The 27,116-nt window shown below is 33.8% G+C and overlaps 1 protein-coding gene across 2 annotated transcripts; it reads left to right on the forward strand.

The window, feature by feature from the left end:
• Positions 1 to 32: 32 nt before the first annotated feature.
• ABCE1 (ATP binding cassette subfamily E member 1) lies at positions 33 to 27,116 on the forward strand. Of its 2 annotated transcripts, XM_037830741.1 has the most exons (18): positions 33 to 165; positions 4,575 to 4,708; positions 5,734 to 5,819; positions 7,905 to 8,002; positions 8,983 to 9,100; positions 9,528 to 9,665; positions 9,821 to 9,890; positions 10,113 to 10,209; positions 11,147 to 11,236; positions 17,616 to 17,737; positions 19,869 to 20,090; positions 22,040 to 22,099; positions 22,198 to 22,256; positions 23,026 to 23,136; positions 23,210 to 23,352; positions 23,483 to 23,605; positions 24,628 to 24,739; positions 26,002 to 27,116. In XM_037830741.1, exons 2-18 carry the CDS (start codon positions 4,606 to 4,608, stop codon positions 26,047 to 26,049), a joined length of 1,800 nt encoding a protein of 599 aa, XP_037686669.1. In that variant the 5' UTR covers positions 33 to 165; positions 4,575 to 4,605; the 3' UTR covers positions 26,050 to 27,116. The 2 variants fall into 2 exon arrangements, with proteins under 2 accessions (XP_037686669.1, XP_037686670.1); XM_037830742.1 differs by lacking the exon at positions 33 to 165 and having other exon boundaries at positions 4,386 to 4,708.

Consider the following 27,116-nt stretch of genomic DNA (forward strand, 5'->3'; position numbering starts at 1 on the left):
GCGCGCGCCCGCGCACGCACTGCGTCCCTATGACTGGAACGAGGCGGTGGCTGAGAACCGCCATTTTGGCCGGTGGCTATTCTAACACGCTGTGTGCGTGAGGAGTGAACGCTAGAGCTCATTTGGCCTCTGAGCTCCCCTCCCCAAGGGGACCGTTTTCTCCAGGTAAGTGAATTTTCCAGGGTGGTTTGGATGTTAGCTGCTGTCTCCCATTACCGTGAGAACGTTCTCCGAGACACTTTGATTAGGCCTCAGGTGGCGGCGGTGGAGACGGGAGCAGCGCGTGGCGGCGGGCTCCGGCCAGACAGCTGGAACCGCCCCAGCGCCGGCGCGGGTCGGTACATGGGAGCGCCTCGCTCTGTCCCGTCTGCTCTCGAACAGTGTTGCCCGCCGGGAGCTACGAGAATAGACATAGTTGCCATCCCTCAGCACTCTTCGCCGCCTTCACACCCCCTTTACTCTGTTCTCACGCTGAACCTAAACCTTCTGAAAGGAAGGCATCTTCAGAATTTAACACGTCTCGTACTCTCCCTACCCTCCTCTTGGCATGGTAAAAGGAGTTTTTTTTTTTTCACATGTACGTATTACATTGTGGAAAGTCATACCCGTTTCTTCCACCTTTTGGTGATTTTGTGGAATAGTCATGGCATCTTGCCGCCATGAAGTCGAATACTCCTTGTCCACTTCCAGTCTTTAAAGAAATGGTCAGACGTTGCGGGTACACTTAGAGCAACCTGTACTCGACTGTAACTGGAATCATCCGAAGTAATCTGGCAGTTGAACGCCTAGAGATTTTTTGGTGCTCCCTTACAGCACCTGACACTTTTCCCCTTAGTGACTTGGCCTTTTTGTACCTTAGTTATTTAAGCTTCTTGAGATCAGAATACCTTTATATTTCTTACAGGGCTTTGTACATTATAGGCAGTTAGTGTTTCTTGTGAATGAATGACTGCCAAAGCCTTATCCCCACATCCCATAAACTTTTTAAGCCTAATCTCTGTTTTGGTGAGAAAATCAATGCGTGAGGAATAGTAATAACTGTCAAAACAACTTGTTTTATTTTTTTACTCTCTTCCACGAACTGCTAACTGGACTTTTATGATGGCATTTGTGTTGCAGTCATTTGTCCTGTACACTGAGGATGTTCATTCTAAACAAGCCACCTGACAATAATGCTTAGTCAGTATTAACCCATGGCTCTTATCCATATTTGAACCAAAAGTGTGTTTTGTTTTATTTTAAAGTTAAGTACTTTGTTGCTCTTAGTTAAGAATTTTTGTTTAGGACGAACATTTAATATAATTGCTGGGGGAAAAAGGAAAAAAAAAAGTCTGTGTAGTGTTTTGTGTCCCTTCTAAATGTCTTGAATTTAGACTCTTTGACGTCAGATTGTGCACCACTCCCAACTTATAAGTGTTTTATAAGACTAAGAAACTATGGTAAGTATAATATTTTTATGTGATATCAGGTATCATTAGTTAATAGCAACCTTTTAAGTGCTTTTACACTGCATTATAATAATTTTGGTCTTAGATTGCAAGTACTTTCCATGTATGCCTCACTTCCTTCTTTCCTTGTAGCTGGAAGAATGACAGTGAGGATTATTGTTTGAGTACCTATTTTGTACACAGTTTATCTTCAGATCTGAAATATCTTCAAATCCCACTCTGTTCCAGAAGTCTGTTACTATAACCTTCCCCTCCAAATTTTGCTGCACTGTATCTTTTCAATTGAAAATGAAAATAGTAATCTCTCCCTAATTATTTGAAACATACAGAAAAATGAATTAATACTGTTTACACAGTTGATTGGCAGTTCTACATAGAATCTATATTAATATTTTTATGTATAAAATAGTTTGAAAAATTAGGTGAAACTAAAAATTAGTTTAAACAACTTCAAAATAAAAGATTCATCTCGGGTAAGTTCATTATGCTCTTTCAAAGTAATTTATAGAAAAGCATTCAGTATTTCAGTTAAAATGCATGCTATCCAGTTTTATTTATTTTAATAGCTTACTAAAGAATCTTCAGTTTTTGTGGGGTTGTCATTTCCAGAATGATAGCTTTTTTATACCAATTCAAAAGTCATTTCTTCCTTTTCTAACCTTTACAAGACCTGGGATGTACCAGTTTTTAAAAGAGTGAAAGTGGAGTTTTGTAACAACCATGTTTATCATATGACTATTTAGCTAGTTGGTTTTTTTTTTTTGTTTTTTTTTATTTTTATGTCTTTTGGGTGGGTTTTTGTTTTTCTTGCAGTATATAGTTTAGTAGACAACTGTCACCATAAAATATTGGTAACTTGCAATATTTCAGAAGTTGTAATAACCTACAGGAACATTGTTTACTGTATTAACTTTCTCATTCAGCAGAAGAGTTTGAGCCCCTACTGTATGCTAGACACTGGTCCAGCCACTGGAATGAAGAGATAGACAAAAATATCTGCCCCCGTGATGGAGTACATTCTACCTGGCAAGGGGGAAACTGTGTGTGTGTGTGTGTGTGTGTGTGTGTGTGTGTGTATGTAGAGAGAGAGAATATGAAAATATATGTGTATAAACACATATATGGTAAATGTATTCATAAAGAATACATCATATCACTTAGTAGAGAGAGCTAAGGAAGAGGGATAGACAGGCAGTTGAGTATATTTTTTGATAGTATAGCTGGAGAAGGCTCACTGAGAAATAGATATTAAAGACCTGAAGGAGTGAGTCATAAAACATTCTGAGGTGGATAGCATTATAGGAAGAAGGAACAGAAAGTGCCATGGCCCTGAAGCAAGAACATGGCTAGTATGTACTAGGAACAGCAAGGACCCATTGTGGTTTAGATTTAAACAGGGCTGTGGTTGATGTAAATGATTAGTTGGGTAAGGAGGGAAGCAAAGATAAGAAGGACTGAGGGACAGTAGAAATATGGTGGGCTTTATAGATAGTAGTCCAGGGAATGGGGGGGTATCAAAGGATTGTTGGTTGTAGTGTACTATAGGGGTGAGCTGAAAAGATAGGAGTGGTGATTGGAGAATGGCGCTTTTAAAATTTAGGTTATGGAAGGCTTGCAATAATTGGTGATGACAAGGTCTGGGATTTAACCAAAGGAATGAGTTGCTGAAGTAGGAAGGAAGACAGGATCACTGGAGGAGAGGAGTTAGTGAACTGTGAGGATGGGCTATTAGAAGGATCATCTGTAAGCATCATGTTGAAATCACCAAGGATTATGTCAGGAGTTGTAAAAGATTGAAACTGAGCCAAAAAAAATTAAACTCTTCAGAGAATGAGAGGGGGCGATCCAGTGGTCAGCAAATAACTAAAACAGTCAGATGCTCTGAGAGTCAAAGCTCGCTGTTTTTAGGGAGAAGGGAAGATAAAAAGTCTGGGAGCAGCATTGAAGAGCAAGATCACTTATCCCCTTCCAAGCCTGATGATGTGAAGGGTGTGAGAAAAATCCTGAGAGATTTGCAGTGGGAAGCAGTCTGTCAAAAGTCAGGGTGGAGGACCACAGTCATCAACAGTAAAAAGCCAATGGACTGTCTTTGACTTTGTAAATGGTAGTCTTTACTTGTCTTCCATAAATTTTGGCTTCAGGTTTTTCAGGTTCTTTCATTACATATTAAAGTTCACTTTGATCTTAATGCTGTATAATGGATTGCACTGTTACATATCAAGACTTGTAAAAACTTTAAAAGTGAACACAGTATGGACATATAATTAGTCTCTTAATATCTGTATGGCCGTATCACAGGTTCCCAGAGAAATGCAGTTTTCATTTTTTTCTGTTGATCAACGTGATTGTTACAATCTTAACAATTATCTGCCATTTCCGTCATTAATGTCATTATAGTCAGAAGGATAAGACATGAAATAATGTTTAGTTGGGGGGAGATAAATATCCTTATCATATGTATAAGTTTTTATATCTAGTCGTCCTATTTTATTGGTCTGTATTCATGTACTGATATCACAGTTTTAAATATTGAGATCTTATATAATTTTTTTTAATCTGTTAGGTGAGGTTCCCCTATCCCCAATGCTCTTATTCCATTTTCCTGGCTATTACTTTTTTTTTTCATCTTTCTGTAAGAGCGTTAGATTTGGTTTGTTGGGCTTTTTTTCCTTGAAATTGGATAAAATGTGTAAATTCAGAAAGGTTTGAAAGTTCTGATACTGACTCTTTATTGTAAAAAGAAAAAACAGCATGCCGTTCTATTTGTTTAGATTTTTTATGTCTGAGCAGTGTTTTGAAGGTTTCTTCATATAATGTATATATATCTTTAAGTTTATTCTAGATAATTTCCTTTTTGTTACCATTGTAAATGGCAGTTTTTCTTTCTTTATATAAACCTTCTGATTAATTGCATTTATGAAAAGTACACATGTAAAATTTTGTTTTCTCAATATTACTGACTTATTTTGTATTTGTCTTTTATTTGATTCTCTTGTTTTCTAAATAATTGTTATCATCTACATATAGCGATTTATGTCCTCCTGTATAACTTTCATGCTTCTGAATTATTTCTCTTAACTGTTTGTATTTAATTTGCCATAATTTTGTTAACTTTTCTTTTAATAGAAGGCCTGGATAGTCTTACTTTTCTACAGTTATGGCGGACAAATTAACAAGAATTGCTATCGTCAACCATGACAAATGTAAACCTAAGAAATGTCGGCAAGAGTGCAAAAAGAGTTGTCCTGTGGTTCGGATGGGTAAGCTGTTCTGCAAATCATTTAAGGATTAGAGAAGGTTTTAAAAGACAGATTTGCATGATAGTTCTGTTTGTTTTCTTCGTTTCTTTAAAATATAAAGATAATAAAGCCAGTTTTTGTTACAATTTTCTTTTATTGCGTTTATGACTAAATGATCCTGTTTTTTAAAAACAAATTAAAGAATAATGTATTATAAATATTTAGAAGCTCATGGAATATGAAATTAAAGTAGAATTCAGGTTACTGAGATTCTTATAATACTAAAAAGTCCTGTAATTACTTTGTCAGGGGGTAGGCTCTGCCATTATCTTTGTATTTATATAATTTTTATCTTTAAAAATAAAAGAGTATTTAATAGGAATGACTATTCATGAAGTTTTACTGTATTTTCAAGATTAAGTAAGTTTCCAGCAATTCAAAGTTGAAGAATTGTTGGTAGTCTTTAAGGGCTGTGTCAAAGTGATTATTACTTTAAATGTACTAGTGAGATATAAACTCACTGAATCTTGAAAGGAACATTAGATGTCATCTGTTACCTCCCATACTATTCAAATATTCCGTTTTTAATATCCCTAATGCCAATTTTAATTTTATTTGCATAATACATGACTGCATACCTCACGGATATAACATATTTCGTTCCTTTCTATGGTGTGCATTTCCAAGGCATATTTTGTTTTGTGAATTAAAGATTCTGATAAGTCAGCTTAAAAATAAAACTTTTTCAGGATTTGCCTTATTTTTGCTAGCATGTTTTCTTCTCCAGTAGTAAATTTACCAAAATAAATAATTAGCATCATCTTCCTTTTGCCTGACAAGAGTTCTTGTATATGTAATAAATTCAGAAATTTAATTCAGAAAATTACCCAAAGTAATGATTACCTCAAATGTATTTCTTTCTGTGGCCTTTGTTGTTGAAAATTTGCTTCTGTATGGAAATTTGGAACCAACATTGCCTAAATAATAATGTTCAGAAAACTAGAAGATCAGGAAAAATGACTGAATTGTATCTTTTCCTTTACCAGGAAAACTGTGTATAGAGGTTACACCCCAATGCAAAATAGCATGGATTTCTGAAACTCTTTGTATTGGTTGCGGTATTTGCATTAAGGTAAGTGATATTTTATTAGCAGAGCAAACCTCTAACCTGAAAATGAAATCTGAAAATTCCAAATGCCTTAGAATTGTTTTCAAGGCAATGAAATAAAGCAATAAATAAAGAATATAAATTTAGGGAAATAGTTTTCTTGTATCAGTTATCTACTATTTAAAGTTATCCTTGCCATACTCAACCAAATTTAATTTTTCTTTTTTACCCTTTTCTGAGAAAGACATTCTCCAACATTTATCAGAACTTTTGGGAAATATAAATAGAAAAAAATTTGACTATCATATTACATATTTTTTTTCAGCTTGGAGTTTGTATTTATTTGTAAGTTCATACCTTTTAAATACAAATAATTTCATACCTTTTAAATACAAATGCCCACAGCCAAAAATTTAACCTAATATTTAAGTGCTTCTTATGATGTATTATACATTCTTCTATTGGATTTATACTTGTTATACAATAGTATGCTTTTTTAAGTACCTCAGTTAGTTTTTGTTGAATCAAGTCATTTGATTGGGGCTTTTGACTTATGAATGATGAATTTCCAATATCAATTCATAAAAGAAATTTAGGAACTGGTGTGTAAGTTCTTAACTTAGATATTTTTATTTGTAGGTAGTATCTCATGAAAAGGAGCTTCATCAGAATACAGATACCACCCTGTTAATCTTTCAAATAAGTTATAGGTATATTTTTAATTGGGTTCTGAATCCCTGGTTAAGTATCCAGAGAGATTTCATAAATTCCCGAGAACATTTTCCCTTGGTTTAATCAGGAAACATTCCTTCCAGCAAATATTTACTAATCTCTCATTAGAAGCTTGTCTGTGTCCTAGGTGCTGGGAATGTTTTTGAACAACATGTTATCATTTATTCAGTTTTCTTTCTTTGCCCTTATAGAAAAATGAGATTTCAAAGCTTTGAGTATGCACTTTGAGTGGCTGAAAAAATGCTAATGAAATAAATGCTTATGGGGGTGGGGGGACCTTAATATGTACTTCCTGAACACCAAGACATTTATAATACACTACATATATATATATGTATATGAACAATGTGCATTTTTTTTTCCTTGTTTATTTAGAGAAGTTTAAATTACTTGCATCCTGTAAGCATTTTAGGTACATTGATACAAAGAGGATAATGGAGAACTTTGTTAAGTGGAAGGAACTCCATTGAAAGAAAAAAATATGTGAAGAATTTTATTAGGACTGTAGTACAGTAATGACTTTATTTTCAAATAAGATTTTTTTCTTTATGTTCTTATAACTTTTGATGGGAATTCACTGAAATCTTTATGCACAGAGACCTTGAACTGGTCCTCTGGGTTCACTGAACAGTCTGCTTAACAGAGCTCTTAATTTGAGGTTACACTCTTTAGATGTACTTCCATAGATAGTCATCTGTACTTGAAGAAATTTTTCTAATCACATTACCACTCTACTATGGTCTTGCCATTCTTGTCTTTTGGACATTTGTCTGACAGTCAAATGTTCGCTTTTGATGATTAAGTCTCTCAAAGTTTACTCAGTTGGAATTGGAAAGACATTAACCTTGCCCTGTGCAAAGTGTTACACTAGCTTTTGGTGAGATGTAAATAGCTAAAAAAAGATATAATCTATTATCTTAAATGACCTTGTAAGGTAGAAGAGGAAGCACACAAGGACAGGAGTAATTTAAGGAAATAGAGAGAAAACTCCTGTGATAGACTGAATGTGGAATCGTGTCTTCAGTGACCTTTTTTTTATGTTGAATCTTAATCTTCTTTTGTCTTAAAAAAAAAAAACTCAAGTTGTGTAAGGATTTTCTACAAGTATTAAATAATCGTTAAATGTCTAGGATTATGCCAGACACTAAGGAGACTACAAAACTAGGCAATATGATTCCTACCTTCAAGGAACTTAGTTTTGTTGTGTTGTTTTGTTTTGTTTTTAAGTAAATAAAAGGAAATGAAAAATAAGAAAAGGAGTTTCACAAACTCATGTTTGGAAGATTGCTTATTTAAAAATTTCTGATTCTGTGCACTTTAGTCATGTGTAGAGTTCTAAAAATTAATACATAGTTACTTCTTTACTTTAAATAACAGAAATGCCCCTTTGGCGCCTTATCAATTGTCAATTTACCAAGCAACTTGGAAAAAGAAACAACGCATCGATATTGTGCCAATGCCTTCAAACTTCACAGGTATTTATTTCAAATTCCATTTGCACTTTTCAGAATAAAGGAAAAAGGGAAAGGAATGGTATTAACCGTCACCAAAGGAACATACAGTATTATAATACATCATGCAGAAACATACTGTATATGTCAGTAGTTCTTTCTGGCTCTTGTTAGAATTTCCTTAGGGATTTTTTAAAACTACTGACACCCAGGTTTCAGAAACACAGATGGATTACATCTGAATCTCTGGGTGTACAGTCTGGACTCATGATGTTTAAAAAACTCCCATATGATTCTAATCCACAACCAGGCTTGCAGATCACTAAGTACGTAGTACCCTAATCCTCGAAATAGCTCTTTTAGGAAACTTGTCTTTGATTTTATTTATCCATTAATTTTAAGTAATCTACAGAGAATGTTATTCTGAATTTGGATATATATTATTAAGTCACAAGCCAAGTCCTTAATTCTTTGAGTTTTTTATCTGCTGAACATTAATATTTTGAATCTAGGAGTCTAGATTTAACTAATAAAAAGGTATTTCTCAACCTGCCAGTTCTAAGGGCCCTACTGCAACAGGGAGAATGAAGTGGAATATTTCTGGTTGATGTGGCACTTCTCTCCTTGTAAGTAAATGGCAGGCCAGAAAAAAAAGACAGTGTGAGGTTGCACCTGCTATATAATTTTGTACCAAAGCATTTTGTTATACTTTAAACTGAGTCTTATGTGTAAAAAAAGACATGTTACTTCAGAATGGACTTTGAATGAAAATTGAATAAATAAAATTTCAAGTAATATTAGTCATGGATGCATTTCTAACAATTAACAGTTTAAATTAATCTTGGCTGTTTTTTTCCTAATAGCCAATAATACCTAGCATATGTATCTTAGCTTTTTAATGGATGCATGTGGAGTGCAAGTGCATTAAAATACACTGTTCTCATATTATGTACCTTTTTTTCTGCCAAAGTCTGAGTTCTTTTATTTTTGTACACTTACAACAGGTTGCCTATCCCTCGTCCAGGTGAAGTTTTGGGATTAGTTGGAACTAATGGTATTGGAAAGTCAACTGCTTTAAAAATTTTAGCAGGAAAGCAAAAACCAAACCTTGGGAAGTATGATGTATGTATTACCACTTTATAAAATAAAAATCCATATTGGGTTGGTTTTATGAGACTTTGAAGGAGCATATGTATGTGATTTTTTTTTTTTCTTTGACGTTCTCATTTTCAAGATTAGTGAAATTCCAGTATATAGATGAAACTTTATTTTGTTCCTTGTTCATTAAAATCTTTTTGTAGCTTAAACTGTTAAGAGATGGTAAGCCTTCATTTAAAATTAAATCCATCTCTAATCTTGAGGTTAAATTAGAAGCCGAAAGTACTGTATTTGGATATATGTTCTATTTTGTATGGCAGAAAAACTTAGTGTATTAGACTCTATTCTAAGTGAAAAAATTACCTTTTTTGCTATGTACTACTTTTATAGTCATCCTCCTTACAATTGTATTATTAATTTAAATTGAGATAATGGTGTGCTATTTTTCTAGGATCCACCTGATTGGCAAGAAATTTTGACTTACTTCCGAGGATCTGAATTGCAAAATTACTTTACCAAGATTCTAGAAGATGACCTAAAAGCCATTATCAAACCTCAGTATGTGGACCAAATTCCCAAAGCTGCAAAGGTCAGTTGCCTTTTAGGAAAATTTTATGCATTAGAAATGTTGGTGAAGGTATAAATGCTATATTAAAGTAAACTTGTTTAAGTTTGTGACTCATTATCATTGAGGAAAAATAGTAGTAACTTAAATATGATGTAAAATTTCTGTTATTATGACAGGGGACAGTAGGGTCTATTTTGGACCGAAAGGATGAAACAAAGACACAGGCAATTGTATGTCAGCAGCTTGGTAAGTGTTTAAAGGCCTTGAACTTCAGTCATAAAGGTATTCATCTTTATACGAATTACTGAAATGAATGAGAAAATCTCTAGTAATTGTCATATTTACTTTTCATGTTACGCTGTTTCAACTGAAGTATCATTCAAACCCAGGATAACATCTTTTATACATTTTACATAGAAGAGGTAAAATAAAACAACATTGAGCACAATACCTATATGTTCTTTGTAGATTTAACCCATCTAAAGGAACGAAATGTTGAAGATCTTTCAGGAGGAGAGTTGCAGAGATTTGCTTGTGCTGTCGTTTGCATACAGAAAGCTGATATGTAGGTTACATTTACCTCTTTTCCATATCTTAATTGTTTTAAAGTTTTTATTTGTAATGCTGATGATAAAGGAAAAGTTTTGAGGGAAATTAACAGAAATAGAATCTAAGTTCCAAGGTAAGATGTTGAATCATTTGTGCATCCATACCCCTTCTCTCCCTTGTTATTCCTGCAGGGCAGGGTGCAGGAGGGATACGATCATATATTTAAGTAACTAGTGTTTACAAGTAATGAATGAGTTCTAGAACTTTTGTATACAAAGTGAGTTTAAAATTTAAACGCTCTTTTTACATAAATGGATTTAAATATTTTAAGAGTCAAGCTTCCCAACCAGTCTAATAGACTTTTTTAAATATCTCAGAGCATGAGGTCTAAAGCCTTAGAGCAGGGTAAAATGCCATATATAGGAGAAAAGGAATTAAAAAAGGCACATTTCTTCCTACCTTCTATTGCCTCTCTTCTCCCAGTTATTTATTGCTCCCATTTTTCACCACATGTCTACATTGGTATCCAATGCAGGCTAGCTTGACTTCACAGAGTGTTCAGTGAATTCTGTACCGTGTCCTCCTTTCAAAAAACTTCATTTGCTTTATTACACCTGACTTTAATTAAGAGAAAAGTTCTCTGAACTACTTCAGACCATATCAGAATGTTTCTCATAAGGAGGCTACCAATTTGTAAGTTAGCCTAATCTTAAGAGTCTCCCCCTGTGCTAACCCTGCTTTTCATAATTTTTTCTACCTTCCGCTTCTGAACAAAATGCAACTGTTTGCAGCATTGTAGGTTGGACTTTTCAGTGGAATACAAAGGGATTTTTTGTTGTTAAATCAGAGGCTTTATTAAGTGTTTAAAAATAACATACAACATACAATTAGGTCCTCTTTGTCTCAAAATTGTTATATTTGCTTCTCTTTTATTTCCTTTCTTTTCCCCATAGTTTCATGTTTGATGAACCTTCTAGTTACCTAGACGTCAAGCAGCGTTTAAAGGCTGCCATTACTATACGATCACTAATAAATCCAGATAGGTAAGTACAGCTCTGGTATATATTCCTGTGTTTTTTTCTGTTTGGGGAGTTTTACAGATTTCTGAAGACTAAACACCAGGACGATCAGTGCCATATACTTGTACATGTTTTCCATTTTGATTGATTAGAGCTACTCCCTGAATTTACTTTCCTCTAACTAGAATAGAGGGTCTTATTGCAAGACTCGTTTATTACCACTTCTGTTTCCAAGAAGCCTACAAATACTCTGAAATTATATGCAAACTTTGGCATATATGTGTGGCTTTCTGGGAAGCTGATCCATAACTTTTATCAGATTCCCAAATGGATATGTGACACACACCCCATCCCCGCCCCCCCCCAAAAAAAAACCTGATTTAAAACAGTCAGAATCAGCAGAGTAATTTCTGTTGTTCACGCTCTTGCCAAGCAAAAGAGTTCTTTATCTCTTTTATGTAATCACTACACCCTGTATTTATGTGGTGCTTTTATAGTTTACAGAGTTTTAAAATCTATTGTCTAACTTGATCTTCATGGTAATCTTCTGAGTTAGAATCTTTAAGTGGTATTCCCATTTTAAAGATGAAGAAATTAAGGGTAGAAAAGTTAGATATTTGCTCTAGATTACAAATTTACTATATAGCGTGACTATGACCAGAAACCAGAGTTTTCTCTATTCGCTATTTTCTGTACCATGCTGCCTCTCCTTAGTTGCTGATTTAATAAACATCCTTTTAAATACATAGCCGATATTAGAAGAAAGCCAAGAGTAATCTTTAGAGAACTATAAAAGAGAAAAAAGAGATGAGGGCATGGCTCTTCTAAGGGATGTTGCTTGAATCTGTACTAGGTCCTGGGTTTTAATACCCACTTAGGTGCAAGAAGTAAGGCTTCCTATTGGATTATCACACATAAAATGCCAGGACCCTCAAAGGACTACTTTCTTGGCAAAAGGGCAAATTGGAAACAAATTGCAAAAATTGCCTATAAACATGATGTCAAGGAAGCACATACCTGTTGCTCACTGAGCTCATAGGGAGTGAAAGGATGGCTTCCCTTCAGTTCTCTGTTTGTGGTACAGCAGCTTGCATGGATATGGAGTTGAAATTTGTATAACCAGTGGTATCTTAAGAACCCTCCAAGCAGAGAAATTAGCGTTTTAAAAGAATTTTTAGCCCTGTGGGTACCTAACAGAAGCAGATATAAAGCTACTTTGGAGGGATAATATGTATCAACCCTGATCACAGAGGATTCCTGTTGGTAAGGCCTTATGAAGCTCAAATCTAGAATTAAAAATTACAGGAGGCAGCCGTTTACAAATTTGTCAGCAGATAGAGCAGACAGCAGGATTAGACCTCCAAGATCTTGAGATTTTATACTGAAAGAGACTATAAAATAACAGTATTTAGATAATTAAAGACATAAAAGAGGGATTCAAAACCCTATGAGTATGACACTACAAAATAGCAATTGGTAAATGTTAAAACCAAAAAAAATTTAGAATTAAAAGAATAGTCATTGACATTGAAAACTCAATGGACAGATTAGACAGTTGAGAGACAGTGTAAAAGAGCATTAGATACATGAAAAGTTGATCTAAGGAAGTTACCAGAATATAGCAGAGAAACAATGAAGTGGGAAATACAGGAGGGAAGTTCAGAGATGTGGAGACTGGAATAAGACCTTATATATCTTAATAGGAGTCTGAAAAATGAAGACATGAAGTGATCATGGCTGAGAATTTTGCAGAATTGGTGAAAAAATCAATTCAGGGACCTCAAGTCCTACAGAGAATAAACAATGAATCCTGCCTAGATGCTTCACATATTCTATCAGTGATAAACTGCCTTAAAGATACCAAATAATGTCTTACCTCTAATAAAAACAACCAAAAGGAAAATAATTTGCAGCCAGATAACATGTATTGCGGTATATAAATGTTCAGGCAAATAACACTAGAAAATAATGAAGTCATCATTACCTAGGTTATACCCACTTGTAGTGAATAAAATTTAAAATTCAAAGGTAATCAGGAGCTGTTCTGTATAGGAAGAATAACAAAATGAAATAAATAGCAGAGATTTAGATGGACCCCAGAGTAAAAACTAGTGTGAGAAGTAATGCTACACAAGACTTGTTTCCTATAAGAGGGAAAGAGCCTTAACTGTAATAAGGTTAATATATCAAGACAAATTAGATTGACAAATTGGAGAAAATGATGGAATAAGATGTTTTTGCCAATGTGCTCGGTCTTATTTATAGTAATAGGGTTAAAATAATCTTTAATGATAGATTCGTGATAAAGAATTACAGGATATGTATCTCCATCCTGAAATTCTGCTTTTGTATCAAGGTATATATTCAGTCTTGAATGATATAAAAAGGGCTTGGAGACCATATATTTGAATAGACAACAAGAAATAGAGGATGGATTGGAAAAAGAAACAGTAATACAAGAAGTTTTATAAATTACCTCTGAGAATATTATCAGTAAGAATGAAAAATCAACACACAACTCAAAAGTAATTGTTGTTTTCACACACAGATTTCTTATGCTACAGAAATATTTTTAAAATATGTTTTATTCTAAATTCATTAAATAGGATCTCATATCTTCTCTGCTATGTATTTCCAGTTGGTTTAGTTGCTTTTGCAATAACTGCATGGCTTTACTAAAACTTCAACTAAATATGTCATGGGAAATTCTGTAACGCGTTGAATAAACAGAATGTGCACAGTGAGTAAATTATTCAGTTATAGCAAGATGTCTTTATACAATTAAATGTTTTTCTCCATAATAAACTAAATTACTGAACTCTTTCTTGTAAAAACTTTTCAATTTTACTGTATTCTAATTTGTGGTCAGTTTAGAATGGCAGGGCCTCTGAAAGTCATGTGGGACTATCCATGTTTTGCAAGGCATATAGCATTCCTGACTCTGCCCACCGAATGCCAGTAAAGCCTCCTAATCATTGTGATAACCAAAAATGCATCCAAGTGGAGTGTACCATTGCTTTTGTAAACCACTGAACTAAATTCATATAGTATATAGTAGTATATAATCTCTTCTATAACAGGTCAAGGCATATCTATCTTAATTGGAGATAGGTTCAATCCACCTTATTTTAGTGGTAGATTAACACTTTATACAGATTTATTTCTTTTATAAGTATTCTGGGACAGTCTCATGTAAATTGCATGTTGAAATCTGAAAGAACTTGGAGAGTGGAGGGTAAAAAATTTTATGGAAAAATTGACTATGATATGTGTTCAGATAAACAAATAAGAATACCTAGTGTTCTCGTTTGCTGATGCTGCCATTATGCAAAATACCAGAAATGGATCAGCTTTTATAAAGGGGGTTTATTTGGTTACAAATTTATAGTCTGAAGGCCATGAAAATATCCAAATTAGGGCATCAACACGAGTACACCTTCACCAAAGGAAGGCCAGTGGCGTCTTGTAAAACCTCTGTTAGCTGGGAAGGCATATGACTGGTATCTGCTGATCCCGGGTTGTGTTCCATCTCCTCTCAGTTTCTGTGCATTCTTCAATATGTTGCTCTTGGGGCATTTTGTCCTCTCTTAGCTTCTCCGGAGCAAACTCTGAGCTAGCATCTCCAAAGCATCAGCAAAAGTCTGCTTTCAACAGCCATCTCCAAAATGTTGCTCTCAGCTGCTCTGAGCTCCTTATGTTTGTGAGCTCTTTTATAGGACTCCAGTGATTAAATCAAGACCCAATCTGAATGAGTGGGATCCATATCTCCATGGAAATAATTTAATCCAACGTTTCACCACAGTTGATTGAGTCACATCTTGGAAATAATCAAAAGATTCCAACCTAATCAACACTAATAAATCTACCCCCACAAAATTGCGTTAAAGAACATTGTTTTTTCTGGGGGACATAATATATCCAAACTGCTACACCTAGTTAGTGCTGTAGAGTTGTCACTGCTTTAGGTTCTTAGTTGAAGGCAGCCTTTGGATAGGTATGTAATTTCATTTACTAATCCCCTGTTATTACCAAGTAATAAATAGCAAAAATGAACAGGAAATAGCAATGCAAAAATTATTATATTTAGAAGTAGTTAGGGAAAACATTTATTATTCACCTCTTCTGTGCTGTTTACTTTATGTATATTATCTTATTTAATCTTCACAGAACCCAATCTCTGTTAAGACTCAAGTCTTCAAAGAAAGCATTGCTCCAGATTTCTGTTTCTTCCCAAACCCTCAGAAAACAGTGACTCATCTAAATCTTTTTTACATTTTGGGCTTCTGTATAAGCTCCACTTGAAGATGGGGCAGGCAGGAGGTTTGACCTGTTATATTTTTTGCTTTTAAAGAAAATTAAAGGCCACTACATAATTCTGTGCTGCTTTACACGGGGCCTTGAAGGACACATAATATTTTAATGATAAAAAATAGAGACGTATCCCATGTAATGGAAGAATGCTAACATTGTTACCAGGGCAGGATGAGCACCAGCTCACCCTGGATGATTTGTCATTTCTATTGATGCTACCACTCTGTGGTAGAAAACATTTCATCTTAATTTTTCCTTTTTATATCAGACTTGCCCCATTCTTTCTCATTCCTTCTTTTTCCTGAGTCCTGGGTGACTGTGGTAACTTCCTTAAAAAAAACTGTGGTTCTTGTCACCAGATTACTTTTTCTGAAATGACTTTTTTTCATATCATTCTCTTATTCTAGAACTGCACTGAAGGCTCTAGCCATATGTTACTATTTAAATTTTAATTAATTGAAATGAAATGAAAAATTCATTTCTTCAGTCACTGTAGCCACATTTCAGGTACTCAGTAGCCATTTTCTGTAGTCATATATAATCACTTTCATATAATCAGAAAGTTCTCTTGGAGCAGAACATACCCTTTCCCCCATTCCCAGTTAGCTTAGAGCCAGTTCTTCATCTTATCATTCAACAACTTTATTAAATACCTGTTTGGTACACAGCACAAGACTAAAGATCATAAAAGCACTAAAATATATTACAAACCGTCTTCATTCAAGATGTTTCTGGGCATGGTATAGGGATACACAAAAATAATAAAAGTTCAAGGATTAGTTCAGCATTATGGGGGTTCAAGAGAGAGGAGTGTTCATTTGCATCTTAGGGAAGGTGCTCCAACAAGACGTAGGATTTGAGATGGACCTTAAAGATGGAGTAGAGTTCAACAGATAACAATTTGACAGGATACCATGTAGACAGAATATCCTTTAGACAAAGAAGTGGATTATTCAGGAAACAATGAAAGGTCCATTTTTCAGTTTTTCCAATATGTGAGTGAAGTAAGAGAAAGATAGTATTGGAAAGTCTTGGAAGAAAGTCTAAGGATTTTTCATTGCATTATGAATTGAGAATCACATCAGGAGAACTGGAGAAAATCAGAGTTGTCAAAAGTCTATAGTAATATTGGAAGAAATTCCAAACTAGAATTTAGACAAAGGAAGAAGTAGACATACAAGATATTGCTGAGAAACAGTTGGAAAGACTTGGAAATTTAAACAGTGTATCATTGGGAACAAAATGAGTCATTTTTTATGTGAGTGATGATTCCATTAATGTGGAGAACTTACTATTTGCAAAGGAAGCTGATAAATTAACTTGAAATTTGAGATGTCTTCAGGACATTTATTTTGGACATCTCAAACTAAGTTGGAAATGGTGATAAAGTGCTTCATAAACAGGGTACATGACTATTACCAGCTCCTCTAGGGATACTTTTTCTCTCATCACTTCATACAAAGCTGCCCATTTAAGGTTCATTTCTTATCCCATCTCATTCATAAAGTGCTCTAGTACTCGTTAACCTATTTCCTTTCTTTCACTGAATTTTATTATCTGTAAAACATATTTTGCCACTTAATCTTTTGTTGTTGTTGTTGTTTAGTAACTATTCCTTATCTGCCCCAGCTGAATTGAAAGTTTTCAGGTTAAGGATTCTGGATTCTGTCACCCGTTTCTCTCTGCATGCCATACTACACCTAGCATGGGACAAAACAAGTAGAAAGACTTAATACATAAGCTGAATAGCATAATAAATAGTTCAAGCTACCTCTGAATTAAATCTATTATAATTATTTCTGCTTTGTAAAGTCTACTTAAAATATGTGTTTTATTTGCATAGCACATGTATTTATAAACTTTCATGTTTTTTTTCTTTTAGTTTAGGAAAAGTTTTAAATATGGACATTGATAAATGAACCTTATTCAGAGACAATATTTTATGGCTTTTGTTTAATACACTAAATTTTTAAAAGTATATGTCTATTTTCCTGAAATTTACAACTAGTAAAGAAAAGTAGCTTATATAAGAGTTTCAGTTACTTATATATGTTATGTTACATTTTAAAAATCAAACTTTTTCAATTTTCAGATATATCATTGTGGTGGAGCATGATCTAAGTGTATTAGACTATCTTTCTGACTTCATCTGCTGTTTATATGGTGTACCAAGTGCATATGGTGTTGTCACAATGCCTTTTAGTGTAAGAGAAGGTAACTTGAAAACTTTCTACATACGCTGCATTTTCTTCCACTCTGGTGTTTAGAAAAGTGTATTGTTACTACATAGTTTTATGCTGCTCTGAATATTACTTATCCAGAGCTATGGTCTTTTGAAAGTTAATCACTCAATAGAATGTATATACAGAAGGTTATGTACATCAGTTTAAGCAAAGTTTTATTTCTTTCTGGAAAATTTTCTGTTGGAGTGGGTAGAAATGCTTTAGCAGTTTCACTATTTTTTTCCTATATTAAAAGTTTGTTCTTCTGCAGCATCATCTTCAACTTTGTGCACTGATAATTTTTTCATTGCACTGCCTTTTTACTCCTGTTCTGCTGTGTATTTCTTCTCTCCAGCTATGTCTTAAGCAGATAATCTAGAATACCTAAAAGGTCTTAATCTTGAAAAAAGTGTTATATTCTATAAGAAGAATTTGTGTAGCTTTGTAATTCCCTAGCTGCTGGCAGGCTTCTGTTTTGTTTTGTTTGTAAAGCTATCTCATTCAAAAAGATAGTTTTTGAGATATCTAAAGTACTCTTTTTATAAAAAGAAATTTATATTACATCATACAGTTTGAATAAAAAGATGGTATGGTAGCTTTTCTAATCCATAAAAAAAAACAAATATTTTAAAATGTGGAAAGGAATTTCTATAACTTAATCTGCTTGTACATTTGAAATAAAGATTCATCTTTTAAAGAAAATCTGTGAGGTTACAACCTCCCAGTTTTCTTGCCAATAGTCTTTTAAGAGATGGTATCAGAACCAGTTATTGTTTGCTCTTTGCAGTTAACAAATACTTACTGACACACACTAATTCTAGAGTCAGGTTCATGAGCATGTGGGCACATGGCAGTCACTCTTCCATAATTACAGTTATAAATACCGTCTCTAAAAGCTGTCCCATTCAGGATATGTTTCCTGATGAGATTTTTTTTTTTTATGTTCTTCATTTGTTAAAATAGTTAAGTAAAAAACTACAATTCATCTTTCTGCTTTCCTTTGTTAGCTATAATTAATGAAGTCTGTGTAAAAGTTCTATGAATGGTAAAGTCAATTACAGGTTGTACTCATTTTTAAATTGAGACCCGTATTGTTGTAGGAATGTAAAGACTGACTTGCTGTGTTTGAGCAGAAGTCAAAGAGAGCCTTCATTTCCTTACCTGATACATTAGGTACTTAAATTAAATGGCTGCTAAGGTTCCTTCAAGTTTTTAATTTAGTTTTTTATTTTAACTTTTTAAGCTCACAATAATAGTTTTTAAATAGTTTCTGATCCAAAATCTTATGCTCATTTTGGCAAAATAAATGTATCTCTTCATTTGTTCTATGAGGAAATATTTATTGAACACCTATGTGCTAGGTTGAGGGTACAGTAAGAAGGAAGATAAAGACTCTGCCATCATGGATCGTAACAGTTTTAGTAGGGAGGGATTCTCATATACAATATGTTGGTTTGCTTTCAGTTATCAAAATGTTTGGATAATGGTACTTGCTTTGTACAATGATGCCCAAAAAATGTTAAATTAAATTTTAGTTCATTATTCAGTTTATTATGAACCCATAAAATAAATTTGAAGAAAAAATGCAAAAAACTAACTTTACAGGGTTTATTTTTTAATTATTCCCCAAACCAGTGATTTTATATCAGTCTACAAAAATATTCCATTCCTGTCTAGTCACCATTTTTGAGAAAAGTTGCAATTTTTGATTTAAAAATAAAACAAGTGGTATGCCAAGTTTGCACTTGCTTTTACATAAAACCTGTTGTAAAAAATCTTACTTAAAAATCATGTGTCATAATGAAAAAATATAGTATTCCCTGTATACACACACACACACACACACAATCCATGTGTATATATATATATATATGTATATATATATGTATATATATACGTATATATATATGTATACACAAGTTGTTTAAACTTGCATTAGGAACATGAACCATGTTGCTTTATTGTATGCAGACTGCATGTTATAAAAAATCCAGAGATTTAAAATCCATACATAGATCCCCAAGAGCACAGTTTTTTGCTTTAAGATGATTTCTTGCTGTAGAAAAATTTTATCATCTAAATGGTCTTTATTAACTTTTTAATAATGACTTTCTTTCCAACAGGCATAAACATTTTTTTGGATGGCTATGTTCCAACAGAAAACTTGAGATTCAGAGATGCATCACTTGTTTTTAAAGTGGCTGAGACAGCAAATGAAGAAGAAGTTAAAAAGATGTGTATGTATAAATACCCAGGAATGAAGAAAAAGATGGGAGAGTTTGAGCTAGCAATTGTAGCTGGAGAGTTTACAGATTCTGAAATCATGGTGATGCTAGGGGAAAATGGTAAGTTTCACTTATTTTGTGATACTTGAAATTCTGTTTATCCTGTCAGTTAATTATAATTATTCCATGAAAAACTGATTAAATTTTAGGACTGGGAATGTTTTCCTTGTTTACTTCTCTTCGGAGCTTTCCTAATTTGAAATTTAAGTTAGTCTGCCTTTGTGAGGAGTGGAAATAGATGTATTACCAGCATTTTTAATGTTAGTTTTAGATCATAAGTGTAGCTGTGAGATGTATTTGATTACCAAATAAGTGGTACTACTTTCAGGACTTTTTTTTTTATTAGAGAAGTTGTGGATTTAAAGAACAATCATGCATAAAATACAGGATTCTCATACACCACCCCAACCACCAACACTTGCATTGGTGTGGAAAATTGTTACAATTGATGATAGCACTTTCTTGTAAATTGTTTTTTTAGCAGAAGTTACATTTGTTATGATTGATAAAAGATTATTATTAAAATAGTACTATTAACTATTGTCCATAGTTTATGTAGGGGTATTTTTCCCCATATTCCCAACCTATTATTTATTTATTCGTTCATGCATGTCTTTATTTTATTACTCATTTACCCATTTACTGGATAAACGGGGTGTCAGTCACAAGGTTTTTACAATCACATGGTCACAAGATAAAAGCCGTATAGTTACACAGTCATCAAAAATCAAGGCTACTGGATCACAGTTCAACATTATCAGGTATTTCCTTCTGGCTACTCTACTCTATCTATATATTGAATCAGTAGTCATAATCATTTGTTAAATCCTAACTTCTCCGTTACAGCCCCTCCCTCTCCTTTGATCATTCTCTCAATCTTTAGGGATATCTGGGCAATGACCATTCTAACTTCTTCATGCTGAAAAGGGGTGTCGACATTACAGGGTGGAGGAATGAAACTGGTTATGTTCTCAGAAAGACTGGTACTCTGGGTTTCAAGGCTTATCTGGCATAGATAAGTAAAACTTTATTTATTGAGTCTTAGATAGAGCCCAGGGTATTCTTCAGGGTTTTTAGGAATACTGTTTGTTGGTGCTTGGCATACTGTGGCAAATTGCAATATCTGGTGGAAGTCACATAAGAATAACCTCCAGAATGACCTCTCAACTCTATTTGAAACCTCTTAGGTGCTGGAACTTTGTTTCTACTCCCCTTTTTGGTCAAGAAGGCATTGTCAATCCTATAAAGCCAGGGCCATGCTCATGTCCCATGTTTCTAGGGAGACCTACGTCCCTGGGAATCCTGTCCCACGTAGGGGGGGTGGTAGTGAGTTTATTTGCAGAGTTTAGCTTAGAGAGAGAGGCCACATCTGAGCAATAAAAGAGGTTCTCTGGGGGTGACTCTTTATGCATAATTGTGAGTAGGCTTAGCTTCACCATTATAGAAATAGTCTCATAAAGGCAAGCCTCAAGATTGAGGGCTTGGCTTATTAAATTGGGAGTTCCTAATGAGGATTTTTTTTAAAGTTAGATTCATATGGTAATATTAACAGCTTATGAGACTACTGTAGAAGAAATCTTTTATACAAGGTTTGTGGCAATACCCGTTTTTAACATAGGAATTTTGAATTGCATTGCAGTTAATTTAAGTATTCCATATCAGTGAATTTTAAAATTATGGTAACTATAATAAACAGCCTATACTATCTTATCAGTTGTGTGGATTGATATCTTAGCTGAATAAGTATTTTTAAAACTATCCCCAGATTTATATCATGCTCTATAGACTCACCATTTATTAAAAGTATTTCTTGTCTGTATTCCTAATTAGCTTAGAATGATACTCGATAGGTGAACTGAAGTTTGTTTTTCCTGTATAACCTTCAGAATTCAGTAGTGTCTACGTATATCTTAAAAGCAAATTTCTCAGTTAAAGCCAAGTAGGACATAGTGATTTACTCTAAATGTAGAGCGTCCTTCAGATCACTGTGTTCTATATTGTGTTACCAGGTACGGGTAAAACAACGTTTATCAGAATGCTCGCTGGAAGACTTAAACCTGATGAAGGAGGTACTGTTATAATGTTGAATCTTTTCACTCTGTTACACATGGTAAACTCTGAAGAGCTGGGCAGTTTTCAATATCTGTCTTTTTACATTATTTTACAGGAGAAGTACCAGTTCTAAATGTCAGTTATAAGCCACAGAAGATCAGTCCCAAATCAACTGTGAGTTGTTATTCTGTTATTTGATGATTAGAGAAAATTTTATGTATATGTCTATAGCTTTAGTACTTTATCAAAATTCTCCTGATGAGATTCCATACCATTTTATCAAAAGTGGCTAGGGAGAGTATTAGCCTGTGGTCCTTGATTCATTTCCACTACTTAGGATGCTTTTGAGATCTATGGCATTTTTCCAAAATAAACCTTTAAAAACCTGAAGGATTTTGTGCTACAAATGTCACCTTCAAGAAGGTGAAAATACAACACACCAGAGTGGAAGAAAATATTTGCATATAGCTAATAAGAATTTTATATCCAGAATAGATAAGGAACATCTTACAACTCAGTTTAAAAAGTGGCAGAGCTAATGCAAGGTGTTAATAATGGGGGTAGGGGGATTCATTAACTCTACTTTCTGTATGGTTTTTCTGTAAACCTACAACTTCTCTAATTTAAAAAAAAAAAAAAAAATTGGCAAAGGATTTGATGAGTAGACATTTCTCCAAAGAAGATATACAAATGGTCAGTAAAGCACATGAAAAGATCAATATCAATAGTCATTAAGGAAATGCAAATTAAACCATAATGACATACCACTTCACATCTACTAGGATGGCTGTCTGTGATCAAAAAAAAATGATAAGTTTTGACATTATAAGAATCTTTTGGTAGAAAATTGATGTACTTTTGCTCTGGAGCTTGACTGACCGAGAGTCATGTATAGAATTCTGTACTGAAATGTTACTTATATGCTTTTTCCCATTAAAAATAGGGAAGTGTTCGCCAGTTACTACATGAAAAGATAAGAGATGCTTATACTCATCCACAATTTGTGACTGATGTAATGAAGCCTCTGCAAATTGAAAACATCATTGACCAAGAGGTGCTGTAAAATAATTTTTGTTTTTTAAACTTTGGTGCCTCCACATGGTTCACTAAACAACTTCTCCAAATAGGTGCAGACATTATCTGGTGGTGAACTGCAACGAGTAGCTTTAGCTCTTTGTTTGGGCAAACCTGCTGATGTCTATTTAATTGATGAACCGTCTGCATATTTGGATTCTGAGCAAAGATTGATGGCAGCTAGAGTTGTCAAACGGTAAATGTCTTGCCCATACAGGTATTACTTTTGGGTATATGTACAGGCATATAGGTATGCTTAACGTAACATTTGAATGTTTTAGGATAATAACCTATTATTATAGATTTCCAAAATTGTCTTGTTTTAGTTTCATCCTCCATGCGAAAAAGACAGCCTTTGTTGTGGAACATGACTTCATCATGGCCACCTATCTAGCAGATCGGGTCATCGTTTTTGATGGTGTCCCATCTAAAAACACTGTTGCAAACAGGTAAAATTACTTTTATAAAATGTGTGAAGCTAATTATAAGTTCTAACAATTAGAAAATTGTTACATTTAAATTTTTCCAGTAAACTTATAAACATTAAAGTCATACTTTAGTTTTTAAAAAAAGAGACAGTCAAAAGTTCTAGACTTGGTTCTATGATTCGCAAGATCTTTCGTACTGAATACTGAAAGGAACCATGTAGAGTAGTAGCTTTCAGACAATACTGTAGTGTGGAACCCCTGACCCAGGGGGTAAGCATGCAGAGATCTTCGCCCCTCACCTTTTCTTGTAGCTTAACTTTTATCTGCTTCATTATTTAGATTTCCAATTAAGATTCATTAGGATTTTGTTTTCTGCAGACGTATAGTTGAAAACCATTGATTTTAATACCTGTCATATAAAGAAAGTTCTTGATTTGCCTTTCTTATACTGATAGTGGTACATCTCAGAGTAGATCCAAAATATGTGATCTGTATCAGAGTTAAAATTAATATTTTTTCCTTTTATTCATTCTCGTTTTTTCTACATTGATTAAGAGCACTTGTGATATAGAGAAGCTAAACACTCAAAGCAATTTATTGGGAATTTTTTATACCTTTAGTGATAAAAAGTTTTCTTATGGTAAAACACTGGACAGAAGTACATATTCCCTCCAGTTTCAAATTTCTGATATAAATGTTAAATTCTTTCTTTCATAAAATTCCTATAGTAAATCTCCTAATTAGTGACATTTTGGTTTTTCTCAAGTAGGATTTTGTCTTAAATGTGTCTTTTTCCACATCAGAGATACAGGTTAAACTGTTCTTATGTTTTGTACAAAAATATTGTAGCCAAGCTAACTACGTAGTCCAAAGCCATTTCTAAATATAGAATTTACAATATGTTCTCATTATACTATAATCCAGATGATTTATGATTGGGGAACTAGAGGGAAAAGGGATTCTTAATACTTTTCATCCCAAAAGATAATTACATTTGGAGTGTAAAATTTAATCACAGTTGATCTTTATTTTTCTTTTCCTAGTCCTCAGACCCTTTTGGCTGGCATGAATAAATTTTTGTCTCAGCTTGAAATTACATTTAGAAGAGATCCAAACAACTATAGGCCAAGAATAAACAAACTCAATTCAATTAAGGTATGCCGAAAAACCATCTTAAATCATGAATCACTTCTTTTCAGTCAGTGTTAAACAATTGATTGAAAGGCATTTTTCACATTGCAAGGCCGTTTCTTTTAAAATGCATATATGATAGCTGATTAATTCTAAGATTCATATTTTTTCACATTTTAGTATTTGAATGGGATATTTCAGTCTGTTAGGTAGCAATTGTGATAATGTAGTCTGTGAATGTCTTTTAGAAGGCAAAAATTTCTTGGTCACACACACAAAGTGAATAAACTCCAGAAGCATTGCTAACATTCTTGCTATCCCCTTCATTGCCTACTTAGAATGTTGTTTACATTTCATGGCCCTCTATCCTTAGAAGCTTTAGAACTATGTTCAACATACCTATACTGTAGCAGTTTATTATTTTCATATTTATAGTCCTCTAGTGTTGCTAAGCTGTTAGCTCTTGGGAAGCAATGACAAAGTCATCATTGTATTCTTAAGTACCTAACACAGTGTCGATACTTTAGGCCTTCACTATGTTGTTTATCATGATTGCTGTTACTCCTTGGCCAATATAAAAAAAATGACAAGTTCTGTCTTAGCACTCAGGAGTTTCCTCTGTTCCAAAAAAAACATTTTAAACAGAAAAAAGGAACTAAATTTTCCAACACTTACGTACACCTTAATTTTCCCAAGAATATCGACTAAAGCATTGTAAATACTTCGTATTATAATTTTTTAGGTAGAGACTCATGGTTCAGTGTCAAGGTGTGCCTGTTAATCATCTCTATGTGCCCAGTCTTCTTAGACAGTCACACCTTAATCCTAATAAGGTTTAGGCAGATAGATAGATGGATCATTATTGACCAATCTGTAAAGAGTACTACTTGTATATACATTTTGGGTAATAGGCATTTCTCAGACTGACAGTATATTAACTTTTGGGCCAGGTGCTTAAACTTGAAATGATGAAGAAAATGGAATTTGGTAGTTTTCCAGGAAACTTACAATACATAGTGTGTGATATGTGTGAATTAGGTATTGTAAGTAAAGGGGCTTTGCTTGAGTTGGAACAAGTGAGGTGTTCCAGTAATATCGCTCTTCTGCCATGGAGGTGGTCAGTGTGCCTTTAAGTATTAGACTAGAAATATCCAGAAGTAGATGGTGCATAGGTGGTTGTACAGAGGGTATTGTAAACACCTCTTAGTAATACCTCAGTGAGAGTCTATCTCTACATATAGAGGAATGGTGTTGCTGAGTGGCTGTTTCTCTATTTCATTTTCTAGGATGTCGAACAAAAGAAGAGTGGAAACTACTTTTTCTTGGATGATTAGACTGACTGAGAATATCAATAAGCCATTTATTAAAAGAAACATTTATTGAGATTGTTGTATAAAACTTGAATCAGGTTTTATGCTCTACATACTTTGGACCTTGAAGTGTAACTTACTTGATGTAATATCAAAAACCAGTTGTGTTGTAAGTTGTAGTCTGAACACAGGAAATGCCACTTTTCTGTTCTTGTTGACAAGTCCCTTTTTGTGCATAACATTTTTAAATGAAGACATTTCAAGTTATACAAATTACCTCCAAGTTTTTATGATGAATAGGAAGATTTTCAATAGATGTATTATATTCGTGTACCAAATGCTGACCCACATTGCCCCATTTTAAAAAATCTTTGAGAAATGTTTTCTGTGCTACTGTGGTCTGTCAAGTATGCCAGTATAATGAAACAGCCCTTATTTTAAAAACCAGTCTAAGATACCACTGATGAGATTTGATAAACATCAGGATTATAGTTTATTTGTTCTCAATCTTTACACCAATGTATTACTTTCCAAGGAAGATTATTTACTACAAAACACTGTTGTCAGAAAATGGGTATTTGTTACTAATTTAAGCATTGTTTTTTAATGTTTTAAATGTTTTTTGGTGCTTTTGAACATCTTTATCATTTCCCACTGCTTTCAATGGGAAAGCAGAATAGAGGGAAGAAATAGAAATTGTTTGAACAAACTTTTAGAGTTCCTTGAAACAAGAGAAAGCTTGATTAACATAAAAACAGTGGTTAAAAAGTATATTTTGATTGGGCCCCGTTAGGCCTTTTTAAAATAATTTGTAAGTAATCTATAAATAAATGTTTGTGAAAAATTCAAGTTCAGAAAAGTAAACATAATAAAAAGTTGCCTCCCTTTTCACATTACCCTCCCAGAGGTTCCCAGTGTTTAACATGTATCCTTTCATGCTTTTTTCTCTGCACTTACATAAGTGTGAATATGTAAAGGGTTTGTTTGTTTTGTACATAAATGGGATTACACGATAGGGCCTATTTTTAGGGATAGGTTAAATTTGCGGATGATTGTTCAAATATATTGAATAAAATAAGATAAAAACTATT

This window comes from Choloepus didactylus, chromosome 3, assembly GCF_015220235.1.
Source record: "Choloepus didactylus isolate mChoDid1 chromosome 3, mChoDid1.pri, whole genome shotgun sequence".
In the NCBI taxonomy this organism is placed as follows: Eukaryota; Metazoa; Chordata; class Mammalia; order Pilosa; family Megalonychidae; genus Choloepus; species Choloepus didactylus.

Coding starts and splice junctions, on each gene's coding strand:
- ABCE1 (XM_037830741.1), top strand. CDS start 4,606: ATGGCGGACAAATTAACAAGAATTGCTATCGTCAACCATGACAAATGT. Junction 9,101..9,527: donor CAAACCTTGGGAAGTATGAT/GTATGTATTACC, acceptor CTATTTTTCTAG/GATCCACCTGATTGGCAAGA. Junction 10,210..11,146: donor TGCATACAGAAAGCTGATAT/GTAGGTTACATT, acceptor TTTTCCCCATAG/TTTCATGTTTGATGAACCTT.